The sequence below is a fragment of the Pyricularia pennisetigena genome, assembly GCF_004337985.1.
Source record: "Pyricularia pennisetigena strain Br36 chromosome 7 map unlocalized Pyricularia_pennisetigena_Br36_Scf_7, whole genome shotgun sequence".
In the NCBI taxonomy this organism is placed as follows: Eukaryota; Fungi; Ascomycota; class Sordariomycetes; order Magnaporthales; family Pyriculariaceae; genus Pyricularia; species Pyricularia pennisetigena.
Genome location: NW_021940919.1, coordinates 1,018,550 through 1,040,730, shown reverse-complemented (window position 1 = coordinate 1,040,730; position 22,181 = coordinate 1,018,550). Strand labels below are relative to the sequence as shown.

General features: G+C 53.4%; 7 protein-coding genes across 7 annotated transcripts; 2 read left to right on the top strand and 5 right to left on the bottom strand.

Annotated features, from left to right (window-relative positions):
- Window positions 1-2,189, bottom strand: PpBr36_09917 (uncharacterized protein; the record flags this gene model as incomplete). Its single annotated transcript, XM_029897035.1, has 3 exons — window positions 1-937; window positions 1,011-1,658; window positions 2,080-2,189. The coding sequence occupies 3 exons, from the start codon at window positions 2,187-2,189 to the stop codon at window positions 1-3; spliced, it is 1,695 nt and encodes a 564-aa protein (XP_029745193.1).
- Window positions 2,190-4,958: 2,769 nt separating this feature from the next.
- Window positions 4,959-8,400, bottom strand: PpBr36_09916 (uncharacterized protein; the record flags this gene model as incomplete). Its single annotated transcript, XM_029897034.1, has 2 exons — window positions 4,959-5,721; window positions 5,804-8,400. 2 exons carry the CDS (start codon window positions 8,398-8,400, stop codon window positions 4,959-4,961), a joined length of 3,360 nt encoding a protein of 1,119 aa, XP_029745071.1.
- Window positions 8,401-8,945: 545 nt separating this feature from the next.
- On the top strand, window positions 8,946-10,062 carry PpBr36_09915 (uncharacterized protein; the record flags this gene model as incomplete). Its single annotated transcript, XM_029897033.1, has 5 exons — window positions 8,946-9,077; window positions 9,188-9,222; window positions 9,347-9,468; window positions 9,551-9,727; window positions 9,821-10,062. 5 exons carry the CDS (start codon window positions 8,946-8,948, stop codon window positions 10,060-10,062), a joined length of 708 nt encoding a protein of 235 aa, XP_029745194.1.
- A 149-nt stretch (window positions 10,063-10,211) lies between these two features.
- PpBr36_09914 (uncharacterized protein) lies at window positions 10,212-10,781 on the bottom strand (the record flags this gene model as incomplete). The annotated part of the gene is made up of 1 exon (XM_029897032.1): window positions 10,212-10,781. The coding sequence occupies one exon, from the start codon at window positions 10,779-10,781 to the stop codon at window positions 10,212-10,214; it is 570 nt and encodes a 189-aa protein (XP_029745195.1).
- A 702-nt stretch (window positions 10,782-11,483) lies between these two features.
- PpBr36_09913 (uncharacterized protein) lies at window positions 11,484-12,714 on the bottom strand (the record flags this gene model as incomplete). Its single annotated transcript, XM_029897031.1, has 3 exons — window positions 11,484-11,822; window positions 11,926-12,245; window positions 12,369-12,714. The coding sequence occupies 3 exons, from the start codon at window positions 12,712-12,714 to the stop codon at window positions 11,484-11,486; spliced, it is 1,005 nt and encodes a 334-aa protein (XP_029745190.1).
- Window positions 12,715-13,495: 781 nt separating this feature from the next.
- Window positions 13,496-18,544, bottom strand: PpBr36_09912 (uncharacterized protein; the record flags this gene model as incomplete). Its single annotated transcript, XM_029897030.1, has 1 exon — window positions 13,496-18,544. The coding sequence occupies one exon, from the start codon at window positions 18,542-18,544 to the stop codon at window positions 13,496-13,498; it is 5,049 nt and encodes a 1,682-aa protein (XP_029745191.1).
- A 672-nt stretch (window positions 18,545-19,216) lies between these two features.
- PpBr36_09911 (uncharacterized protein) lies at window positions 19,217-20,003 on the top strand (the record flags this gene model as incomplete). Its single annotated transcript, XM_029897029.1, has 4 exons — window positions 19,217-19,269; window positions 19,392-19,480; window positions 19,610-19,741; window positions 19,825-20,003. The coding sequence occupies 4 exons, from the start codon at window positions 19,217-19,219 to the stop codon at window positions 20,001-20,003; spliced, it is 453 nt and encodes a 150-aa protein (XP_029745192.1).
- Between the last annotated feature and the right edge of the window lie 2,178 nt (window positions 20,004-22,181).

Here is a 22,181-nt window from a genome sequence, read left to right as displayed (position 1 = left end):
TTACAGCTCCTCATTCCCGTCACACTGCTGCCACATCTTGACGCTGCGAATCTCCATCTGGGGCCGCTTCCAGGTCGGGTACCACTTGTCGCGCGCCTCCCAAAAGTCCTTCTTGGCGTTGGGGCTCCCGTTCAGCCACGGCTTGCCCGACTTGCCGTCCTCGAACCAGCCATTGGTGCCACCGACGGCCAGGTTCAGGATCAGGAAGAAGCGCTGGTCAAAGGGCGTCTGACTGCGGCCCGTCTGGGTCCAGGGGTCCTGGAGACGTGTGCCGTTGGCTCCCGCCTCTGGGAAATTGCCGCGCTTGTACAGCGGCTGGTCAAAGTTGACGTACATGACCTGCAGCAGGCGGCTGTTGATGTAGGTGAAGAGGTAGTTTTGCGACCACTCGAGGCCGAACGTGTTGAAGTCGGAGGAGTAGGTCGATTTGAGAGCTTGCCGCTTGTTGTTGGTGCGCCACCACGCATCGTTGGCCGCGTTAGGGCCCCAGTGCAGTGCCGACGACGCAATGTTGTTGCCGCCCTGGGCGTATCTCCAGTCATTACCACGGCTCTCGGCAATGTCGATCTCGCCGGATCGCGGCCAGGGACCGTAGACATCTTCGACCGGCATCATCCAGATTGCCGGCCAGAGCCAGTCGCCCTCTGGCATGCGAGCCGTCACTTCGACGCGGCCGTACTTGATCGTAGCACCCTTTTTGGTGTTGATACGGGCCGAGCGAGTGGGCGGGACGATGGTTGCGTTGCCTACAGTTGTGTTTGTCGCGGCAATGCAGTCCCGCTCTAGCGTAGACGTGCAGGTGCCGTCCTTGAGCAGGTCAATAACAGTGTCCTGTTGAATTTTGGTCTCATCTTGGAGAGTGGCCTTGATCTTGAGGACGCCGTCTTCGATGAAAATATTCTCATCGGTCCCAGTTGTTTCTTGGAACTCGCCATTGCTGCATAATAACATGTTAGCGATCTGCATTGCCTTTCTGGTGGTGGTGCTGTTGGATATTAACGAGGACATACCCAAAACCGCCCACTGTGATCTCCTTCGTCCACACGTCGTCCCGCAGACCTCCCGAGAAGTTCTCATCGAGCACCACGCAGTACTCGTGTTTCACCACGCTCCTGATGCCGTCCCACACCAGCACGCCCGAGATGCCAAGTCCGACGAGGATGCCGAGAATGGGCAGGATGGTAACCCATTTTTCCTTGGGGTGACGCTTCTCCAGCCAGGGCTTCTCCACCTCGCCCTTGCGAACCCTCCTGCTGTGAAAGTAGCGCTGAGCGCGCTCCTCGAACCTGTTGCCGATCCCACTCCCGGACTCGTAGCTTGAGGCGGGCCGCGACATGGCAGGCGTGCCAAAGGGGTTCTGGCCAGCAGCCGAAGATCTGTGCGAAGCCCGAGACTCGATGCCGTCGCCGAATGGATTGCTGCTGCTGGCGGCTCCGGGTGTGGCAGCGAGATATGGGCTCTCTGGCGTGGCGGCGCGGTGAGGAGTCATTATATCATTTGGTGAAGTGGGGGTCTCCGAGGCACGGTGGTTTGTACGCGAACCTGCTCGGCTGCTGTAGTTGCCATTATAGGGGCGTTCTTGGTCCATGGCTGCACGGCTGATGAAACAAGGCTGTGCTCTTTGGGGCAGTTTGCTGTTTACCAAAATGAGTATGTATCTATTCTCAAAGGTAGGGGACGGTGATTTATTTGCGGCGCTCAAGAAGTCGCAGCATGAATAAAACGAGTGATAAGAAGCGACCTGTTCCAGAGAGGATACCAAGACGGCGAGTTGCCCAACAGCCTCACAACGAGCGCTATTCCCATTCGGGTTCTCGGAAACAAAAAAACAAAAACCACACAGAGTAAACGATAGGACGGACACACAAGGATGCCTCTGTTTGTCTGTAGCAGTGCGTAGACGTCGGGGATCAAAGGCAGCAGAGCCAAAGAAAAACGAGAGCCGCCTGTTTACATGAGAGCAACCAAAAACAAAAGATGGTTGCAATTGAGGAGACTGGCGCGCGCAACTGCCTGCTCCTCACGGCATCCCTGTGGCGGCGGGGATCATGGCTACCTCCGCCAAGACTAGGTACGTACCTTGCTAGGCTTGATCCCTGTCGATACGTACCTTCCAGCCGGGATTCTAGAGTTTTATCGCATTTGATGAATTTCCCCAATCCGTTCTTGGCAGGTCTTGGGCTCCACATCGTGTGCGTTCAACAGTCGACACTGGGCTGTAGGGGGGTCAGTCAAGACCAAGGTAATCCATCCCTGTCAAAAGTCAAACCAACAACACGAAGAAGGCCATGTGTGGGTTCGTGCGTGGATTGGATTCCCATAATGTGCTGGTCGCCCCCCCCCCCCTTCATATGTGCCAGCACGTGGTAGCCATACAGATAATCCTAGCATTTATCAATGGATATCAACTTTCAGCTGCTCTACGTCACTGGTGAACTGACAAGGTATGTGGGCAAGCTGAAATGTAAGACTCCTCTGACCGCCCTCACTCCAATACGGGAGTATATGTACTATCTTTGGCATTTCGTGCCTGGAAAAACGGCCATGCGCTGCTGGCGTTCCGGGAGAGCTAGTCTAGTCTAGCCCCAGCCCTGCGGTAAGAGAAAACTGCCAATCGGATGGGAACCTAGATTGCCTAGATAAAGATTTCACCTTGAGGGAGGGGGAAAATAAAAATGTCAGACTAGCCAGTGAAGAAAGAAAGAAAGAAAAAAAAAATCGATTTGATGAGGTAGCGCCGATCGGGGTTTATGAGGAAGCAAACAAAAACAACAATCTGCGTTTTTCGCCAACCAATTCACTCTCAAAACTCACTCTAACCCACGTTCACAAAACACCTACGTAAAAGTAACACTGAAAGTAAAGGGTCTAGAACCGGCAACACCGTCGGCCGGCGACAGCAATATTCGGGGGAAGGGGGCAAAACAACAGATAAAAATAAAAAGAAAAGAAAAATCTCCGCCCGCCACGAACGCCACGCCGCCCTCAGGCCCGTGTAGCCGAGCCCCGAGTATTGCATTTGACGTCTTGGTATTGACTTTTCAGCCCTCGGGAAATGTTTCTAGGTACCCTGGGCCACTCGCTAATTTTTTTTTGAGTATTTTGTTGATTTCAATATTTCACCCAAGAGCTTTTTAGTTGGGCTCGGTGCCAAAGAAGCTTGTATATCTTTTTTTTTCTCTCTTTTCTTTGCTACATACTTTCTTCAAGTCCAGACTAGTTCCGGTCTAGGTCAATCTTGACGGTAGGGCTGGACTAGATTGATAAGCCTTTGATGCAGAGGCTGCAAAGCCAACGCTGAACTGCATGCTGCAGAGCTCAGCAGCATGCAGGTAGAAAAACAACAAGTCTCAAATGACGGGAGTAATCCGTGGAAACGAGAAAAAACATATGATAACAAGATTTCGGGACAAACGTGCATGGCGGTACTGTCCAACCACACGGCAAATTGAAGCTCGTGTCTAATCTATAAACCGTCAGATTCCTGTGCGTCATGTTCTGCATCTCGCATACCATCAAATGAGAATCATGGACACGCGCGTCCATATCTGCATAATGACAGTTAGGTTTCTAAGTCCAAGGCGGTGAATTGTTTCTCGTCACTATTCGCAACGAGGCAGCCATTTCCCCCTCGTGATCATTCGTCGGTGCAGTCAAATCTGCACGAAATGCTTAAACTCCCCCCCTGGGCGTGTTGCTTTGGACGAGTTGGTGCCCCATAACAGGTTTCAGCTGGTATCCTTGTGTCGTCTTCCTAAAATAAACTCCCCTTTCTCGAGGTCCTCTGGAAAAGTAACGCCGAGAATAACTCCAGCCTTCCATGGCGGCCGCCTCCAGTCTTGAATACTCAGATATTGGGAGCAATCACCCATGCTCAAACCCCCCACCGCTGCTCAGCCGAGAGAACTGCCATCAAAGAAATTACCTGCTATCTGCATCATTCCCTAAAGTGCCTGCAAGAAAAACATGGGTAGCATGTATTATCGAGTTCGCAATCCATACTCGACGTGGGAGTAGCTGACCATTGTGACTCGTGATGGCGTCCCTGTCCCTCCGCCAGCAAGACCCCCCTGGGCGAGGAGCTGACACTCAACAACCTGGTAGCGGGGGCAGGCAATGCCACGCGTCTTCTGTCATATCGTATCCGGTTCGACTATTCTCTGCCTGTTCCGAGACTTCAGCGCCGATAAGGCCTTTGCCAGGACGGCAGGAAGGCTCTAGGGTTGATGCATGGACACCCGACTGTGGGCCAGTCCTAGGCCTTCCTCGAAGCTCCAAGCACTTGTCCGATTCCCATGGATCACACTCATTTACACTTTCGCAGACACCTCCCGTTATCTCGGCCATTGCCGGGACAATAATGACAGATCCGTGCAACGAGACAAATGGGGATTTGATATGGAAACTTGCTAAAATTGCAACTGGGCCCAGCACAACTACACCCAGTTACATACGAAACAGTTGTCAGTATCCACAAAGGTGAAAGAAATTCGCAACTGAGATCTGTTCAAGTAAGAAATAAGCCAAAGAAAACTAACAAACAAACAAGGTAGCAAAAAAAGAAAAAAAGAAAAAAAAAAGAGACCAAGCTTATTTTGTAATCCTCCCAATTGTAAATCCCATACCATTCTATAGTCTAACGCCATAAAGTATGCCAGAAGAAGACAAGAAAATGACAAAGAGAAGCCTATTAAAAACCAACATCAACAGTGACCACTCAATCCTCGTCCTTCGTGGGGAGCTTCTCATCTAGTCTGGATATAGTACCCGCTTGTCCCTTGAAGACAGATGTATCATAGCGCTAGATTAAACCAAAGCATGCCTGTTCTTTTGCCCAGATCTATTCATTTCCTTCTTTTTCCCCTCTATATTTCCGCTCAACTGGAGTCTTGTCGTCAATGTATGGTGGTCCTCATCCAAGATGGAGCAAACACAGAAACATCGTAGCTTCTCCACACTTAGTCGGCCTCGTCATCCGTGTCCGGAGGATGCGGCGTGCCCTTGGGGCTGTTGAGCCACTCAATATGCCTCAGTCGCCTGCGAACCTCCTGCTCCTTGAGCTCCTTCTTCGTCTTCTTCTTCTTCTTCTTGGCCTTGAACTTGAGCTCGCCGCCGTTGTCCTCGGCGCCACTGTTGACGGCACTGTTCATCGCACTGTTCATGGCGCTTGACACGACGCTGCTGGCGAAACCGTTGGGCGTTGCCGCACCGCTGGTCACACCAGAGCCCGGGCGTGAGTCCTCGAAACGATCAAGGGCGATGGCGTTGTGACCCCGGTGGGCAACCCTGCCGTCGGCAACGTGCCACTGCTCCGACGAGAGCGCGCCGACGAACTCGTCGTTGTGGGAGATCATGACGACACCACCCTTGAACTCACGGATGGCAACAGCAAGACCTCCAAGCGAGTCGCGGTCCAAGAAGTTAGTCGGTTCGTCAAGAACCAGCAGGTGAGGGTTGTTCCACATGGCACCCGCAATCACCACCTTGACCTTCTGCCCACCGGAGAGCGAGCCGATCTCGTTGTGGTTGGCAATCTCAGGGTCCAAGCCGAGGTCCTCAAAGTGCTTTGAGATGACAGCCGGCTGGAGCTCACGGTATCCCAAACCTTCACGTGACGCCTCGTGATCGTCAAACTCCTGAACCAGCTTGTTGAATCCAAGCTCGATCAGGGTCTCACGAGAGATCTGTGAGTTGTACTTGGGAAGCATGGCCTTCCATTTACTGTTTTGCGATGGCCTCGTCAGTACTGAGACAAATTGTGATCCGCGCGTATCGTGTCACTCTGTCGGAATGCTCCACTTACACTTCATATTGAAACGTCTTCTTGTACTTCTGACGTCCGACCAGGGCTTCGAGCTGCCTGGGGCCTTTGCCGTCGCCCAGATCAACAGGCTTCTCCATCTGCTTGCGGTCCTCTTCGGACAGGACACGGGTCTGCTTCATGTGCACTTCGCGGTCATCGCCGTGCTGGTAGCGCCATTGCAGGTACTGGTTGGGGGTCTTCTCGAGATGCATCTCTACATGCTCCAGGGCATGCTGCTTGATGTAGCCGATTCGCAGGTTGGGGTGCTTCTCGACCTTGCCCGAGTTGGGGATGACCTCGCCCGTCAGCAGCTTGATGAGCGTGGACTTGCCTGCACCGTTGGCGCCGATGATGGCGACGCGTGAGGATAGCGTAAGCTGGCAAGATACGTCACTCAGCGATGGCTTTGGCGCTCCAGGGTAGGTGTACGAGACGTTGGTCATGCGAATGACTGCGCGAGTCATTGATTTGATGCCAGAAAGAATTCCCGGCGGGGGGAACTTAAACTGGACGTTGCTTGCCGACAAGGTGTAGTAGCTCTTGGCCTCGGGGCGGATCTTAACAAAGTCGGAAAGGTTGCCCTTGTAGTGACCAAGCTTCTTGCCGGGCTCGTAGTGGTAGATGTCTGTCGTGACCTCGTCAAGGAACTTGGAGTCGTGAGAAACGATAAGACTTGTGATGTCAGGGTGTGTCTTCAGGTAGTTCTCCAGCCAGGCAATGTTGGCAACATCCAGGTGGTTGGTAGGTTCGTCAAGGAGCAGGACGTCTGCCTTTTGCAGCATGGCACGTGCCAGAGCCAGCTTCATCTTCCAACCACCGGAAAGGGACCCGACCTTTTGGGATTGACGGCCCTCTGGTCCAGCAGTAAAGCCGAACTCGGCAAGGACGTCTGAGATCTCTTGTCTGGTGTAATTCTCCTTGGCAACGGTAGGGTCCTTTACCATGAAATCAAGAATGCTGATATCGGCGTCTTCGCCCTGGTTATGTTCGACATAGCAGGTACGCAGGACTGACTGCGGAGGGAAGCCCTCGAGCTTCTCGTTGGCGATCGATCGCATCAGGGTCGACTTTCCTGCACCGTTACGACCACAAAGACCATAACGGTGTCCCTTGAGCAGACGCAAGTTGGTGTGAGAGAGCAGAAGCATACCGCCGTAGGCCAAGGAGAAGTCTGCGTTGACAATCTCAACCTCGCCATCATCCTCCTTTTCAGGCACGCCGTATTTCCTGTGGTCCTCGTCGACATAATGTTTCTGCACAGCAGCAGCAACAGCCTCGTGCGACTTCATCATCGACTGCAGATAGGGTGAAATCCTTCCAGCAATGCGTGTGACGTGCCTGTGGTTCACGTCCTCAGCGACCTGGTCACAGATGTAGGACCTAAGTAACTTGTAAAAGTCCTGGTCACTCGCCAGACCGTTGGCCCGCTTGATCTCGGCATCCAAGATCTTGCCCACATCTTCGCCCTTGGTCCGCTCGACGACGTTGTCTTTGTCCACAGCCATGGCCTTGTTCATGACGTTGAGTGCCCTGGTCGCGATCTCACGAACCTCGGGAAGTGCCGCCCTATCAGCCACGTTCTTGACACCAGGCGTGAGCTTGGGAAGGAAAGTCCGAGCCTCAATCGGATCGTGGACAAGTTTTGTCAGGTTCTCAGTAATGACAACTGTTTGTCTGAGCACTTCTTGTGGTGTGGTAGGGGTGTTCAGAGACCTCTCAAGGAAAGGCGTGAGGAGCGCGAGAACTGGCGATGTGACAATTGCCACGAAGGTGGTCATAGAAAGGGCATGAATAGCCTTCTGCAAAGACTGCGCAGATGGCTTCTGCATGGTCTCGATGAGAAGAGGTATCCGGGGCGCAACGTCATCGTTGGTGAGGAGATCCGTAAGCGACTTCATGGTCTGCAGGGCCTGCTTTTCAACCTCAGACTTGAGGTCGTGCATGCCAGCCTCGACGAGGGGAATCAAGCCCGCGAGCTTGTTTCCCATGGCCTCGCGAAGCAGATCCTTCTCCAGCGCCTCCTCCTTCGTTCCACCAATCGACAGCTTGGCCTTGTCCGCCATCTTCTGCATCATTTTCAGAGCGCCGACAGTTCCCTGCCACTTGCCAGTCTTCTTGGACAAATAGTTAACCAACGCGGGCAGAAGTCCGACCACCAGGGCCTCGGGGCTCAGGTGCCCGAACAGCGCATCAAGGCCATATTGTGCGGCATCGCGAACGACTGCGCCCTTGTCGGCAAGAGCGTCGAGGGCGCAGGCAAGGATGCCACCGTCTTGCAACAGGAAAACGTATTCGCTGGGAGCATCTCGGGGAGGAAATTTCTCAAACAATGCGCCAAGAAGGTTCTGAGCGCTTTCGCGACGGAGGCCGCTTTTCTTGTCGGCAGCAGCCTTCTTGATCTCGGCGAGGACGCCGTATGCGTTCAAGCCACGGAAACCGACGCCGGGACAATTGAGGAACAGTTCGCAGAGGGCGTAGGCGGCATCGATGGAGGCATTTGAGGACTGGGCATTGAAAACGGTGTCGAGAATGGACGAGACATCGGCCTGGGACGGCGCGGGGCCGTCGCCCTTGACGACGATCGTAGGAACCGACATCGAATCTTAGGGGACGAAGAAAAATGACAAACAAAAAAAAAAAAAAAGAAGGAAAGAGAAAACTTTCTCCCAGCCCAATGAAAGCCTCGATGATTAAAGGCAGGGCGATTAAGGGAAAAAGGAGTAGTGAAGAGTGGCGCAAAGAACTACGGCCGGAGAAACAACAGCGGCTGAAACTTTTTGCTGACAAGGCGCGCCAGGAGAGGGAAAGGGAAAAAAAAAAAAAAAAAAATTGTCCCGCGCCGCCCAAGCACAGCAACCCCTCCGTTCCCTTGAATTTCTTGCAGGGGAAAATCCTTATCGGGCAGCATGATAGCTTGTGAAAGTGGAAACCAGTCAAGCCCAATCTTCAAGGTTGACCCCTCCAAAGACCCACCGCTTGCTATTTATGAAAGCACGTACCATACTGACCGGATGACGTAAGCCGGACTTTTTTGTCAGCGTACCCTTGGACGAACGCAACCAACGATTCGACCCCACCTACATCATCGAAATGAAAGCCCATTGTTGGGCCATACTGATGCACGTTGTGGCATTTACTCACCATGATTCGTAAAGTCCTACTTCACCCTTCAATCACTTTTATAAGCCGAGCTTTAGGTAGTCAGCGCCCCATCAGTCATTTTACCAGAGTTCAAATGTCCAACCCTGCAAAAGTTGTTTCCACAGCACCTCTGGTTAGTTTGGATCCGGCTGTTAAACTTTTTGAACAAACGCAGTCTTGCTGCATGGGAGCGTTGACAAGCTAACCGTTTCCGTCACTTGCCTCTCATCGTGACCGAATCAGCCCGATAATGAGGCCAAGTGGACAAAATTAGTCAAGTATGTAAAGATGTTGGGTTGTGTGCTTATATCTGGCAGTCTCCCTTTCGGCCTGTCGGTCTATTGGAACCATGAGGGAGCGATCTTGATTGTTGATGCCGAACAAACAAACGCCCATCAACAGGATCGCCTACAAGGACCCCAATGGCACTGAGCGGACCTGGGAGTCTGCCGAGCGCCGGACTCGCCCAAAGAACAGCGAGATCGACGGTGTAGGCATCGTAGCCATATTGGAGAAATCTACCGGTGAGCAAGCATGTGACTTGTTTGTCATGATAGGATGTATGGCCGCATGCTCATGTCTGTGTCGTGTCCAACTCAACTCAAGGCCCCGAGATTATCCTACAGAAGCAGTTTCGTCCACCACTGGACAAGGTCACCGTTGAGATTCCTGCAGGCCTTGTAGATGCTGGCGAGACTGCTGAGCAGTCTGCCGTCCGTGAGCTCAAGGAGGAAACTGGTTATGTTGGCAAAGCTTCAGAGACTTCGACTGTCATGTTCAATGGTAAGTCGACAACTACTTAGAGGAGCGTCATTTTGTATGACGTCCTCTCCAAAGACTCCACTAACCAGACTTGGCTCTATCTCCAAATTATAGATCCAGGCTTTACAAACACGAACCTGCGCATGGTTCACGTCACCATCGACATGAACCTACCAGAGAATCAGAACCTCAAGCCGGAGCTGGAAGAAAGTGAGTTTATCGAGGTTTTCACTGTCCCTCTTTCTAAGCTGTGGGAGGAGTGCAAGAAGCTCGAAGCTGAGGGCTGTGCGATTGATGCCCGTGTGGGTACGCTGGCTGAGGGCATTGAGCTTGCCAAGCGCTTCAAGCTTTCTTGAAAAAAAAAAAAAAAAGTCGAAAGCCCTACTCCGGTGATGAGCTGCCGCCGTGTATTTACGCCCATCTTGTATCAGACTCAGTTGCATACCAACAATAGAACCCTTGTCTGCCAGCACTTACCCATAGGCCAAAAATACTGCTCTGCACTCTAGCGTCTATAGCTCTCTCTTCCATGCCTCCTTGGTCTTTCCCGGACTATTCCCCGTCTCATCAACTCCCACAAAGCGTGCAAAATCGCATCGCCCACTATCTCAACAGCTTCGAGGGACCACACAAAAGCCCGCAACTGCAATCTTGTCCACATAATTTCCGCCGCGGCCCGATCCCTCACTCCAACCACCACCCTCCCTGCAGAACCCCTGACGCTCCTCATCCAAACTTCTCCCGCGCGCGCCGCCGCGCCTCCCGGCCCGCGGCCCGGCTCGACTCCCACCCTCCTCCGCCAACGATTCCCAGTGAGACCGCAAGACCGCCGTGGCCTCCGTCTGCGCGCGTCCGACCCTGCGCGAGCCAGCCCGAAGTTCTCGGCCGACGTGGGGATGCGCGACTGGTGCTGCCGGTGCCTAGAGCTCAAAGTCCGCGTGCGCTCGGGGATGCCGTCTTGGATCTGCCGGCGCTTCTGCTCCACGGGTTCTGGAGACGGCGCGTTGGAGCGGCGCCGACGCATCGTCGCTTCAAGTTGGCGCCTGGACTCGTCGGTGCCGGTGGTGAAGGCCATCTCTGGTGCGTCACGGCGAGAGGGAGTTGTGGGGGGGGGGGGTGAGGGGAAGGTCGGCTGTGTTGATCGCGTGCTGACTGGGCTTGTTTCTTTTTTTCTTTTTTCTTTTTCTTTTGCGTCGTCTGCTGTGTTTGGTATCTTGGGGTCCCAGAGTTTGTGGATTGTATCAAGTTGAAAGGACAGGACGAGAAACTGGATCCCATGTCTGGTTTGCTGAATATATGCTGCTTTGTCCTATTCAGATGGTTCATTTTCGGCTTTTAGGTTGAAATGCTGGTTGCAACTTGCAGTTTCGCAGGAACAAAGAGATTCAATTCGAATCGCCGAGTTTGGTGCCCGTGTTATACCGCCTTTGTCAACAAATATCAGGTCTTCTCAAATATTCCCTTGTCCTTTGAAGGGTGTGTACTCACGTCTCGTAAGATTGCTGGCAAAAGTTCAATCCATCAATCCATCAACACGTCCACACACTTCTTTCTCACATGGCACGTTCCATTCGTTCCTCAATTGACAGTGCTACTCCTCACGATGACCTCTAGGGAGACGACCAGGAACCATCATCAGAGTATGTGTAAAAATGCCATAAGTACTTTCGCTCAGACGAATGAACGTCGATTTTACTTTAATTTTATTAATCTGCCCCGAATGCTTCTCACGGCAATCGAGCTATCTCAGGACTCTTCAACCTCAGATTCCCCCATATTATTTCCAGTTCTTGCCAAAGAACTCGAGCACGGTCTTGTAGCCACGGATGTACTCCTCCTTGACCCTGGCGTCCTTGAGGTTCGACCTGGCCGCCATCCAGCCGTGGATCTGGTCTCCAAAGGTCTCGATGTGCTTGGGCACCGACGAGGGCAGCGCCGACTCGAACGCCGAGACGTCCTTGGCAGCCTCGTCCTTGGACGCAAGCATGATGAGGGGCACCTTGATGTTCTTGGCGTCGGCTGGGTCCACCATGGCCGGGTGGATCGAGGCTCCGGCTGAGAACGGGTTGTTGTCGGAGGAGGTTGTTAGGCAGACAATCTTGCCGCCCCAGCAGAACTGTGGTTTTGTGTGTTTGTCGACAGTCAGCAATAGTTTTCATAGCAAAGTTTGACAGAGCACTAAGAGTCAAAAAAAAAAAGAAAAAAAAAAAAAAACATACGCCAATAATAGCCCAGCTCTTGATTCCCGGGTTCTTCTCCTGCACGGCCTTGACGTAGTCAGGTACCTTGGCCGCCGTCTCAGCCGGGTTCCAGTCCTTGAACCAGTTGCCGACCTTTTGCTGCTTCTCCTCGGTGTCGGGCGGGTACCACTCGAGGGGGCACGGGTTGCCCTTGAACCAGTCGGGCATGAAGACGCGATACTTTTGCGACGCGTCGCTGGTGGCCAGAATGTCCATGCCCTGGAGCGTCTGGTCAAAGTAGCCAAAGATGTCATAGACGGCGATGATGCCCTTGGTGGCGTCCTGGGGGCCAGTCACATCTTTTTGTTTTGTTTTGGTATTGAGCATTAGTATCTTGTCAAAAATTCCAAGGGGCGCAAGCAGTTATTGTGCGTAGTTGAAGGCTAAGGAAGAACGGGAAGAAGAAAAATCAAACCACCTACAGGTCTTGTAGCCGCCCACCTCCTCGTACGTGCCCTTCTTCTCATAGCCCGACTCGACGACGGGAGGCACATTGCAGCAGGCCTTGCTGTGGCCAGCAGTGGCTTCCATGGTGGACATTTTTGCAACCTGCACAATGTTTTGAGATGCGATTGGTTTACCGTTTGTGTTTGTGAATACCGAGGAACGAGCGCCAGTGGTTGTGTCGTTTCGCTGCTTGACGGCGGCGAGAGCATGAAGCGATGACGAAAGTGGGCGGCGCGCGGTTCTTATCGATGCGGCTGATGCTGCTGATGCTGCTGCTGCTGTTCCTGCTGCCGCCCAAGCTCTGGTCTGTGGAGGGGTCATGGTGGCAACCCGATGGGGGACCGATGGGGACTGATGGGGACCGATGGGGACCGATGGGGACCGATGAATGGGCTTGATTTGTTTCCTGCACAACCTGCGGCATCCAATGAGATAAACTCTGAAATGGAATACAATAGAATCCAAGTGACAAGTCGCAAAACTCGCTGTGGGTCAAACAAGTTAATTCCTCCTTCACCTATCGCGGTTTATTATAATTATAATTATAATTATGTGCTGAACTAAAGATTCTGCTCGAGTCTAGACGGGAATCAGATTTTTACTCAAACCTTCGTATCATCCGTCTCCATCCATCCTCGTTGTCAAGACCTGAATGGACGGACGATGGCTGACGATGGGATGACAGACGTGGTGCACAAGCGCCAATATTGACAATGTATCGAGCGCGGGGTAGCAACATAGCACCGTTAATGTGTGATGTCATTCCAAGTTGGTGGCTTGTCACTAGCTGCACATTGGTAACACTGTAGATACTGTACCGTGGTCTTTAGCGCTCAATGCATGTACCGTTGCAGAACAATCTGAAGCCAATTAATTGCAGCTCGGCCAAGTCGGCAACTGCCGAACACCAGATTAGTCTTGGGTAGTGGGGGTGCATAGAATGATTTGGAGTTCTACTGTTGTAAAACACTATTTAATATCGAACCAGGTAAAATACACACAGTATACTTACAAAAAAAAAAAAAAATAAGACAGTAACTATCTTTGCTACGCTCTTCCAATCAAATCATCTTAGACCCTACCACCACTTGCATATTCCCTTCTAGGGCATTTTTTTCTGCAGCACCCCGCCGCTCCTCTGTCTCAGGATCGACGGTCGTCCAGTCATCTCTCCCACCTGCTTCCGCAGTCGATTCAGATGTGCAGCGGCGGACGGCAGCCTTGAACCTGCAGGCGTCGCCGTCCCTCCCGAACCCGTCCCGTTGCCGCCGGGGGGCAGATTTACGCTCTCCCACCCTTCCCTGTCCATAGCGTCATCCCCATCTTCACCCTCCTCCTCGCGAATCCTCCGCACGGAATCGCCTGTGTGGTGCTGCTTTTGTGTATGTTGCTCTTGCTCATGTAGTCCGATCCCGCCCGGCATGCTCCGCCTCCTGGGCCGCGCGGCGTTGGGCGACGCCATGGGCGGCGTCACGAACCCCGCAACGCCGGCCTCCCGAGCTAAGTTCAGCATCGCCGGAGGCCCACCTGCGACACGGACAGTCTTGCGGCCCCTCGCTGTCGTCGTCACCGCCGCCGCCGCCGCCGCCGCCGCCTGCCTCTCTTTTTCTACTTTCCGAGCCGATAGCAGCGCTGCCTGGATGGCAGCCCAACTCTCGATCTTGCCGTTATCCGCCTCGGACCCGCAGTCGCATTCGTCGCCGGCAGGACACAGTCGCTCTCCCGCTGCATGCCACTCGGCCAGGCACTTCTCGTGACTCGGACACCCGCAACCCAGACACGCCGGGTAGAGGGCGGCAATGGGCTCAGCGCAGTACACACACCGCAGCTGCGACTGCAGACTGTGTTGACAGCGGTCGCATGTGCCCACGGCGCCGCCTATCGTCATCTCGGCTGTCGTCCCGTCAATCGAGACAAGTTCTGAGCCGTAATGGCTGGGTAGGGGCCGGCCGCTGGTCTGCAGAGGTTCCAAATTCGTCTCATGGATTCTGCAGATTCCCGTGACATCTAGACCGCGACCTGATCCCATAAGACTCTTGAGATGCCTACGTTTGCTGACAGTGAGGGTTGGCGATGGTGTGCCGGCCGCAACCTCTTCACCGTATTCGTCCTTGACTGTTGCACCCGTGTCTCTTACATGAGGCGAGTTTTGATGGCCCTTGTGCCCGCCGTCCTCGTCGTCATCGTTTTGTTGTCCAAACATTGATTGCGAGTTCACGTTTCGATCGCTGCCCTTGAGTATGTTGAACTTCATAATCTCGAGCCTTGCGAGAGGCTGGCCCCAGACCTGCAGCATCTCGGCATACGCGTGGCGGTAGCTAGCGTACAGTGCCCCACGCTTTGGCTCCAAAAAAGGTGTTGTCATCCAGCCATCGTCGTCGAAACTGCTCTCGTTGAAGAGTTTGACGCTCACGCTAACTGCCACCATCGATTCAAGATTGTTGTACGGCGCATCGATGCCGTCAGTTGATGGTGTCCGCGTTCCCGCCACACTCGCCGCTGCTGCTGCCGCCGCCGCCGCCGCCCTCAACTCAGCAGCGACCGCCGCTGTCCCAGCTGCCGCGTCAGCGTGACGGCCGCCTGCACCGGCGCCGAAAACAGTTGATGCACCCCACGTAACGGCTGGTGCAAGGTTGTTCAGAATGGTCTCTGCGGGACTGACTCTTTTGCGTGTAGGCCCATCAGGTGGCGATGATGAAACCATATTATGCAGTGTGCGGGGCAAGCTTGCGGCCAGGCCTGGGGCCCCTGCGACGGCCGAGTTCGACCTGCGAAAACCTGCAATGCGCGTGTTGGGAGACGTGGATAGGCTTTGCGTATGGTCCACCTCTCCAGCCGAATGATGGTGGCTGCGGGGAGCCCTGATACCCACAGTAGCCGGCGGTGTCTCTCCACACGAGTAGGATCCAGGATCTCCAAGCCAGACTCCAGGCTCGGACCCAAGCGAAGTCGAGTAAGAGTACAGGTTGGGCGTTTGCGACGTGCGTGGGGTGGTAATGGCCGAGCTCGCCTGGCTGCGCAAGTGATGGTGTTGATGTTGCCAATTCGACTGCAGCTGTTGTTGATGCCATAGCTCGGGATTGGTCGGAAAGTACTCGAGGGAGAACGAGGGGGCCTTCATTGGTAACGGTGTCTGTGGCTGCGTGAGATGCGATTCTGCGTATGCCAGGCTGTCCTTGGCCCAGGAATCACCAAATATGCACGAGAGCATAGCCAGCATTTGGATGTCTGCTAGCTGCTCGAAATACGCAAACACATCGCTGATGAAGTCATGTACCAAGGGATGTTGACCCCATTTGACCTTGCCCAGAAACGTGTCTCCTTTTTGTGACGGCAATGTGTTGCCAAATCGAGAAACGGCGTCTCGGGCAATCACGAGGAAAGAATGGTCATTACTCCTCGAGAACTGCTGCTCATCTATCAACCGCAGAGGTATATCAGATCGCAGGAGGAGACCGGCGTAGCGCCAAATGTACATCAAGTCTTTGTCGCCATGCCGCTCCGCCACCTGCGCGTTGTGTTCACAAACCTCCTCTCCATCGCCAAAAATGGCGTATTCCCTGGCATATGCCTGCTTGGAGGGGATGAGATCGCGCATATCGTGTATCGACACAATGTTCTTGGCCTTGACTGTGGCGGCACGCCTGCTTCCCCTGATAGTACCGGCTTGTGTGCCGGTGCCGGTGCCGGTTCCACCACCGCTCGACCGTACGGATTCATTGGCGCTCCACGACTTTCGGAATTTGCTACGGCCCTGTCTGTACCAGAAGCTGATGCGGTTCATGGATGCCAACTCGGAGTCAGAGGAGGAAGATGAGGACGAGTCGTCCGCATCTGATCCGCCTGATCCATCATCGCTGGCAGAATCATCGGCATTGCGATGACCCGTGGGTGATTGCGAAGTTTGCAAAAGCCGACCAAACCCCGCAAATCTAGGCTCGCCCTTGGATCGCTCCCGGACGGAGTCGGTGTTGACGAGAAACAAAGCCCTAGCCTTCTCCTCCTTGGTCGGGAAGAAACATGCTAGCTTCCCATCATTAGAGAACCGTGCACCGCAGGTCCGTTTTACGGGTATGACTGTCTGTCTGAATCCTCCAGAAAGTGCTGCCGGGGCATCGGAGCCAGTGGTTGGTTCAGGCAGCTCCTGCGACATGGCTGCCGAGCCCCCTGGCGGTATATCCGACTCACTGTCGCTGGAGCTCTCGTCATCGGCTCCTTCGATCCTCCCCGTGGTCTCCAGGTCTTCGTCCTCGTCGTCCATATCGTCCAAATCGCCCAGGTCCCTCAAAAAGCTGGTGCTTCCAGCAAGATCGACCTCGCCGAGGAGGTAAGCGAACGCGGGCCCCAAAGAGTTCTTCTTGTGCTGTGCAAACTGGCCAACTAGCAGACAAAGTTCATTCTCAATCTTGGTGCGTGTTTCTTCCGTCATGAATGAGCTCTTGTCGATGAAGAACCTCGGGGCTTTCGACTTGGGATACTTTTTGGGTATGTCAACTTTCACCTTGATATGTATCGGATCGCCACTGACACCCCATGGTCCTTTGAGGCTGGCGTTTATTGTAAGATTGTCCATATCAATGTGATTCCATTGTACGTTTGGTAGTTGGCTGGTTAGGCGAACAAACTCGTCTTGGAGAGTATCGGGTTCGCCCCATTCATTATCATGATATACCGAGCCGAAAATGGAGTCCTGATCGGTGGGCGATAGAGCGCCCCGGTTGCTGCTCGAAGTTCCGGTTTGCGTCTTACGCTTACTCATCGTCACGCCTCTCATCCATCCTATCTGGGCCAAGCTCCGATTTGATTCCTTGCCCATGGTCTTGGCTTTCATAGATGGCGCCCTCCATGCAGATGCGAGCTTGTGATATGTGCTCTGGTTCCCGGTGGCAAGGCCGTTGCGCCGAAGAGGGTTGGGGGTATGACCTGCGCGAGGGTCGGTCATGGTGCCGTTCCATCTGTCACGGTGCACGCCGTCATCCACGGTGCGGAAGGTCTTGTAGGTGGCGCCTTTGCGGGTAAGGACCAGATCCTTGGGGGCGGGCTGGCCCTTGACGTAGCCGACCTTTTCTAACACATCTGCTTCCATGCGCTCCAATCGCAGCTCCTTGTCTGCGCCCCAGGAGACAAGCTGGAAGTCTCGATTGTCAATGCCGTTATCATCTACCCCTCCCCGGCTTCTCCAAAGGAACTCCTTGGCCTTGTGGTCTCCATGGCCCTTGAATATGTAGACAGGATCGTCCCTGCTGTCTTGCGGAGCGCCAGCGCCGGAACGAGCATCAAAAAGGTGGAGATTACCAGGCTCATTCTGGGGCATGGCAAGCACACCCCAGCCGAAGGGCGTATGCCTGGCACGCCAGACTGGGAAGTCAGTACGGATGACACGTTCCGGGGCGTCGCCCTCGTTTTTGTAATCCCAAAACTTGATGCTCTTGTCTAGCGAACATGTCACAAGCGCAGACGCTCTCGTGCGATTCCAGTCGATTCCATAGATCTTGGACGAGTGCGCCATGATAGTCTTGACGGGCTCGACCGGCCGTCTTTCGTCCCAGATGTGCAGGAGCCTGTCGTGAGACGACGCAAGCGTGTGCGGATCCTGGCGACTGAACTTGACTTGCGTGGCACCAGCGGTCCAGTCACAAAAGCTCAGCGCAGGCTGCTGTGGGCGACGAAGATCCCAGTTATGGACGTAGCCGTCGACGGAGCATGTCGCAAGCAGATCAGGGTGGTGAGCCGAGAAGTTGATGTCGGTGATGGCGCGGCTGTGACCCTGTAGCGAGTGCTCGATGGGACCAGAGGCCGAGTCATCGCGAAAGTTGAGGTTCCAGACCAGACAACGGTGGTTGGCAGTGGATGCGACCCAGTAGTCGCGGGCAGCAAAGGGCGACCATTGGACATCAACAACGAGCCACGGCAGCCCGCGACTGCTCAGGCGGCGCGGAGGGCTATAGGGAGAATCAAGGTCGATGATGGCAAGGCCCTCAGGGGATGCAAGGGCGACGTCGCGACCCGAAGGGGATATGGTCGCCGAGCCCACAAGGCCTGGGACGTGGATAGTCCAGTCGGCATCGAAACTCTCACTGTCAAAGGCAGTTTTGACAGTGTTGCCCTTCTTGACCGAATCGGACTTCTTCTGGTCATATGCCGAGGGCATTTTTGCCGCACGCAGGAGAATGCGCGGGATGGAACTGGCGAAAGGGCATTATTCGCCAAGACGCCGCGGACCGATTTCGTCCAACAGCTTCAGTGTGCGACAGACCCCTTTTATTGTATAAATAACATCGGGTATATGGCAGCTCGAGAGATGAAACCAGATTGCTGAAAAAGATCTTGAATGTTGCGTTGGAGGGCCTGAACGAGTGGCTGAAAATTAATGATTGCCCATGTAAAGTTGGTCGTGAAGGTTGCGACACCAGGCGGATCACGAGATTCTACCAACTCATCAACCGAGAATGCGCGATGGGTCTCCAAGGTACTCCTCACCGAAACTTGGCTGCTAAGGTACCTACCTACACAGCTTTCTGACATCCATGTCCTTCCTACGCTAGCGCTGCGACCTCTTATCTTATCGCACCAGACAAAGCCTGTCCCTTCCTCTCCATCGCTGCCGCAACAAGGATCCACAAATTGTTATGTCGTCAACGTCTGTCAAACGATCTCCCGCAGTCAACCCCACCTTTGCAGTTCCCTAGACCACGACATTCCATAAAGATAACACCGCCGCGCTGCTATCTTGCTACACATGCGCCTACCGCAGTCGATCTGTTAAGCCTCAAGAAATCAGACCTTTACTGGGGAACCTGAGCGTTTCCATAGCATCGCAACCATGGCCTTGCCGAAGAGGATAGTCAAGGAAACGGAGAGGTTGATGGCGGAACCGTACGTTAGGTCGCCCCCACGGGGTCAACGGCCGGTCTAAACATTCTACCCCTCTCAACCCCGACATAAGGCGACGAGCCCAACACAACTACGGTCCAGATTCTCACATTTTGGCCTCACAGTGTACCCGGAATCAGTGCTGTGCCCCACGAGGACAACCTGCGGTATTTCGACGTCGAGATCCATGGCCCTACTCAATCACCATACGAAGGTGAGGAAGCCTTGTCGCACGCGCCGGGCTGATCCGCGCCCAACATGCTGCGCACCTCTAATCAATTCGCTTGGGTCACACATGGCCTCCCATCCATATAAAATTCACTGACCAGAGGCCTTTGTTCAGGCGGCGTTTTCAAACTCGACCTCTTCCTCCCCGACGACTACCCCATGACCCCGCCCAAGATCCGCTTCGTGACTAAGATTTACCACCCCAACGTCGACAAGCTTGGACGCATATGTCTAGATGTGCTCAAGAGTATGGTTCCCGATGATACCAGAAGCGATGAGTCGCTTGACACAACACGACGTCTTCTAACATTTCGAGCAATCTCCTCGCAGATAACTGGTCACCAGCCCTCCAGATCCGAACGATCCTCCTTTCCATCCAAGCCCTGCTCGGAGCGCCCAACCCAGACGACCCTCTTGCTCCCGATGTCGCAAAGGCATGGAAGGAGGACGAGCCGGCCGCGATAAAGACGGCCAGAGACTGGACACTGCAGTATGCCACCCCTAAATGAACTGGGCATTTTCAGGCGTAAATGGTTGAGAGGGCATGTGGACGAGGGGCAGATAGCTAGAATCGGCATCCCTGCTTAGAGATGGCAGAAACGGGAGTTGGGAACTTGTATAGTCTAGGCACATTCATGTCAAAGACGCGAATAGCGGACGGCACGCATGGCAGGGCGGGCAGGCAGGCAGCACACGTTTTCGTGCAGCCGTCAGGGTAACGAGTTCAGATACGGCGTTAGAGGTCGTCGGACTTGGACCGAATCCCGTCTTGCTCCGGTAAGTTTGAGGCTTCAGGAGCCTCGAGGCATGTTTAGATTTCAGAAGGTTATCAAAGCGACTTATGAAACCGATACTTTATGACTTCTGGCTTTTTGATAATATTCCATCACAAGCAAGCGGGGAAGCTTGGTTTCGCAATCATTCAGTGCATGGACGTTGGCGGTCGACAGGGGCTATAACCGGTTACCGGGTTCTATATCAGCCCCAATTTTCTGCCGTGACAATAACAAAAAAAAAATCCATTTACTTATTTTTGGTTTCTGCGATTGAGCAGAGATATCTCAATTCTTTCGTATGAAGGAGTAGACTACCGGTAGCTAGCATATTGCGCCAAAATAATCACCCTGGCTTTGTAGTGGCAATTTTATATCGAACCTAAAGACTTTTGTGTCCGCAAAATACAAGGCACGACACAACAAACATTGCCTGGAAATAGTCATTCACCACCTGCCAGGCACATATTATAGCAAACGCTACTATTGGCACAGGGGTGAAGCGGGTTCCCCCATGCAGAAGGGCAAGGAGCGAAATGAGACCGAAAGCACAGACGTAATACTGATTACAATTGTATATGTGTTCCATAGATTGAAATATTGACGTCGCCATCGCTTGATCGACTTTGGTGAGTTTGAAATAAACAGAGTGCTAGTTGGACGTCTACTGCTTATCTACAAAGGCGGGCAGGGAGGGGATCGGAATTATTTGTTTACTGGAGTTTCTCAACTACCGAATGTCCCAGTGCACATCGTTTATCTTTATGGGGGCCCCAGTCCAGGTTCCTGGTTTTTGGATTCTGGACCCGAAAATGCAGTCGACGGGGCTGCTACATTCTGTCGTCCCATGGGACGGGGCAGTAGGCGCATAAAGCGCGCGCCGTGTTTGTTTTAATGCGCGCTGGCTGAACTTGGCACCGAGCATTGTCGGCTGTCCCGGGGTCTGTCTGCTATAAAAATAAACAAATGCTAAAATGATTAGGTAGAAGGTACCTGCCTACCTGGTTGCTGGGTTGGGTACATTGTACTAATGTACAGACAGTGAATTTCCCTTGTTTGAGCACACACACAGACATCGGAAGCGGATTGGCTGGCTGGGTTTCTACCGACCGGTACGTACGAAGTACGAGAATCTCGGAAGAAAATGAACCCCATAAAATCCTACTTTACCTACTTTACCTACAAAAATGCTCTTTCGGGAGGCAATGATGACTGATTGTGGGCCACAAGAAGAAACAAACGAAGAAAAAGAAGCTCACAAGCCCAAACAAGACTAGCCTGGACTAGACTAAAAATCCGGAAGGAATCCCATGGCAACCCGGGCTTCCAGCCAGCCAATAGTCAGCCGGGGAGGGAAAAAAAATTTAACTGGTAAAAATCAACCGGTCCAATTTGGACGCGGTTCCTGGCCGATCTCCTGCAGAAATAAATGATTTTGACTGGCGAACTACCAAATCAGGAGCGTGATGGGTGAGGCGATTTTACCTCTTCCTGTCTCCGTCTCCTGGCCTCTCCCCGCTCTTGGGAGTGGTTGTGGATGAGACCCTTGCAGCAACGTTGTTTTTCAACAGGTCTGTCCCCTGTTTTTTTTTTTCTTGGACCCCTGCATTTCCCTTCGTTCGCTTGGCTCGTTATCCGCGGCCCAGACTTGCTGTGATTGAATTGATTGATCCATTCCCTCTGTTGGATGGTATCTCATTTGAATTGACTTGTGTCATCTCATTTTGGCATCTCTTTACGATGTACTTGTTAATTCGAGTTTACCATGTAACAGGACGCTGCTCTGTACGCCATGTAATCAGCATTTCCCCTGCGCTTGGCTCTGGCGTGCGCCAACCATTATTTACTTTGTAGCCCTTGAGCTCTCAACGCTGCCGCGGGAAAGTCATACAAGGCACTCCACCACCACTGCCC